Below are 3,056 nucleotides of genomic sequence, written 5' to 3'. Positions count from 1 at the left end.
ACTCACACACACACACACACACACACACACACACACACACACACACACACACACACACACACACACACACACACACAGACACACACACACACAGACACACACACGCACGCACGCACAAACTAACATTCCAACAGCTTTCAATGATCCGAGATCATAGACACCAGCTTGCACTAGTTCCGTTGCAACAACATCATTCTTCAGTGGAACCCATGTCTCAATGTTCAACAACTGATCACTGATGTATAAATTTAAGAGGAACATTGCAACAACAACAACATCAACAACAACAACATCTACAACAACAACATCTACAACAACGACACAACAAACAACGACAGCAACAGCTCTACTCACGTTGTTCGGCCAAATTGGAACATGTCCAGACCATGAGATTGAACTGGAATAAATTGGAATAGTCTTGGATTGTACTGTAGGAACTCCACAGAGATTATCCTATAAATAAATTACCGTTAAAACCGTAGAACTTGAAAACTACACAAACACATACAAACATGTAGACACCCATGCTTACTCATACACACATGTACACACACATGTACACACGCACACACACGCGCACGCACACGCACACAGATACAAAGATACAGATCTAGGCAAAAACAAATATACAAATCACGCGGATGTAGAAACAATACACAACAAAATACCTAAATATTTCATTGAGAAATCTGTGAGTCAGTCTGCTAGAGTTGGCAACTGTTAAAAATGAATACTCCTCTGGGATTTTCATCCATTTCTGGTCTATCCGGTCTGTTAGATAAACACATTATCATCGTCATTGTCATTATTATAACAACATCCGCCAGCAAAGAAAATAACCAAAAAGATGACAAAGAAACACTGTTTTCAAGATACATGCAACCTACATACAACCTACATACAAACAAACAAACAAACAAACATACATACATACATACATACATACATCCATACATACATACATACATACATACATACATACATACATACATACATACATAATGAGTTTTCTGACGATAGCTAAATAGAAAATAAGAATTGAAGAAGGAAGAAGGATATTCTGTCTGGCTGCAGCATATGTTAACTGTAAGAGCATGTTATGTAATATAACAAGATGTGGTTGTTTGTTAAACTGGTTAATACATACATAAATACATACAAACAAACAAACATACATACATACATACATACACACAAACAAACCAACAAAACAAACATACATAAAAACATACATACAAACATACATATATACATACAAACAAACTCTTGAGCATGTATGCATGTATGTATGTATATACGCTTATAAGAGGCACATCCATCAGACATAAGTACATATTATATTACTCAATAAATGTTTTGAACAGTTTCAGAACAGATAACCATGATACTCAGATACCAAATGATAATAATAATGATAATAACAAAAATAATAATAACGATAATAACGAAACGACATAACGAAACGAAACGTTATAACGAAACGATATAACGAAACGAAACGATAATCATCCTCACCAACAACAGCAGCAGAAATGATAGCAAAACAATAACCCAAACAAAGCCTCCACCATATCTGGTAAGAACAATGGGGAAAAATTAACTTCAACTGAAAGCTATCAATTTGTAATAAATGGAAATAATAATAATAATAAAATAGTAGCAATAATAATAACAAATAAATAAAACAAATAAAATCTTAAAAGAGCCCAGCAAAATTCTCAGACATCATCACCATCATCATCATCCCCATCATCATCATCATTCCTGTGGGTTCGTTGTTGTTGTTGTTGTTCAGGTTTATTGCTGAATTTTGTGTGTTGAAAATATCAAAGTTGAAAGGATGGTTAAATGAGACACACACACACACACACACACACACACACACACACACACACACACACACACACACACACACACACACACACACAAACATCCAAACACACACGTACACACAAACATCCAAACACACACACATATATACAAACAAATAAACAAACAAATATACCTACCTACTCACATATATATATATATATATATTATTCATCTATTTATATTATGCCATTTAATAGCTTAGATGTATAATAGAGTATGAATAGACTGTTTGTTCATAATAAAATAATAACATAATAATAATAATAGTTATAATAATAGTAATAGTAACAATATAATAATAATAATAAATAAATAATAATAAATAATAATAAAAAGGTTACCACATGCTCCATATGAAAAAATATTTATAAATTTCAAACAGTGAGAAATGAGAAAATGAATAACAAAAGAACGAATGAATGAATGAATGAACGAACGACAGAACGAACGAACGAATGAATGAATGAACGAACGACAGAACGAACGAACGAATGAATGAATGAATGAATGAATGAATGAACTACCGAACAAAAGACAAAATAAACACATGATGAAAAGAATAAATGAGTGATAGACTTGTTTATGTGTGTCTACAGATAGGCACTTTTTTCAACTAGATGAACGCTATGATTTTCATTTTTTCACTTCTCCATCCAATCATTCTTTCAATTATTAATTTATCCATTCATCCATCCCTTCATTCATTCATTCATTCATCCATTCATTCATCCATTCATTCATTCATTCATTTAAACTCTTCTATATCAAAATCTGTAGTGTTGGTCCAATTTTACTCCTCTCCCAAAAATGTTTTAAAAAAACAGCCAATCTTTGTTCTTTCTCTGTCTCTCTCTCTCTCTCTCTCTCTCTTTATCTCTCTCTCTCTCTTTGTTTTAAAATGAAAGAAGAAAAATAAATAAAAGATAGGTCTGAATTGAACAAGAAGGAGATGTCCATATTATTATTCACACTGAAAAAATTCAGTTTAAGACATCATCCTACCGTAATGGTTAACAACATCATCGTCGTCATCATCCTATCAAAACTAACATCATCAACTTCCTCATCATCTCAACCAGACATCTAGACATATATCTCCAGCCAGCCAGTCAGTCAGTCAGCCAGTCATCAAAATAACCACAAATGAACAGCAGACAGTATAAATTAGTCCCATAGAAAAAAAA

At 32.9% G+C, this 3,056-nt stretch overlaps 1 protein-coding gene across 1 annotated transcript in view; it reads right to left on the bottom strand.

Annotated features, from left to right (window-relative positions):
• HELRODRAFT_183834 (hypothetical protein) overlaps nucleotides 1–261 on the bottom strand; it is a gene marked incomplete at both ends in the record, with an annotated part of 2,270 nt that extends 2,009 nt beyond the window's left edge. Inside the window, one exon of the mRNA XM_009013851.1 lies at nucleotides 125–261. Coding sequence (XP_009012099.1) covers nucleotides 125–261 — 137 coding nt within the window. The remainder of the gene's footprint in view (nucleotides 1–124) is intronic.
• Between the last annotated feature and the right edge of the window lie 2,795 nt (nucleotides 262–3,056).

Source organism: Helobdella robusta (genome assembly GCF_000326865.2).
Source record: "Helobdella robusta unplaced genomic scaffold HELROscaffold_121, whole genome shotgun sequence".
NCBI classification, from domain to species: Eukaryota; Metazoa; Annelida; class Clitellata; order Rhynchobdellida; family Glossiphoniidae; genus Helobdella; species Helobdella robusta.
Note: the sequence above shows the minus strand (reverse complement) of the source record. Positions and strands in the feature narration are given on the sequence as shown.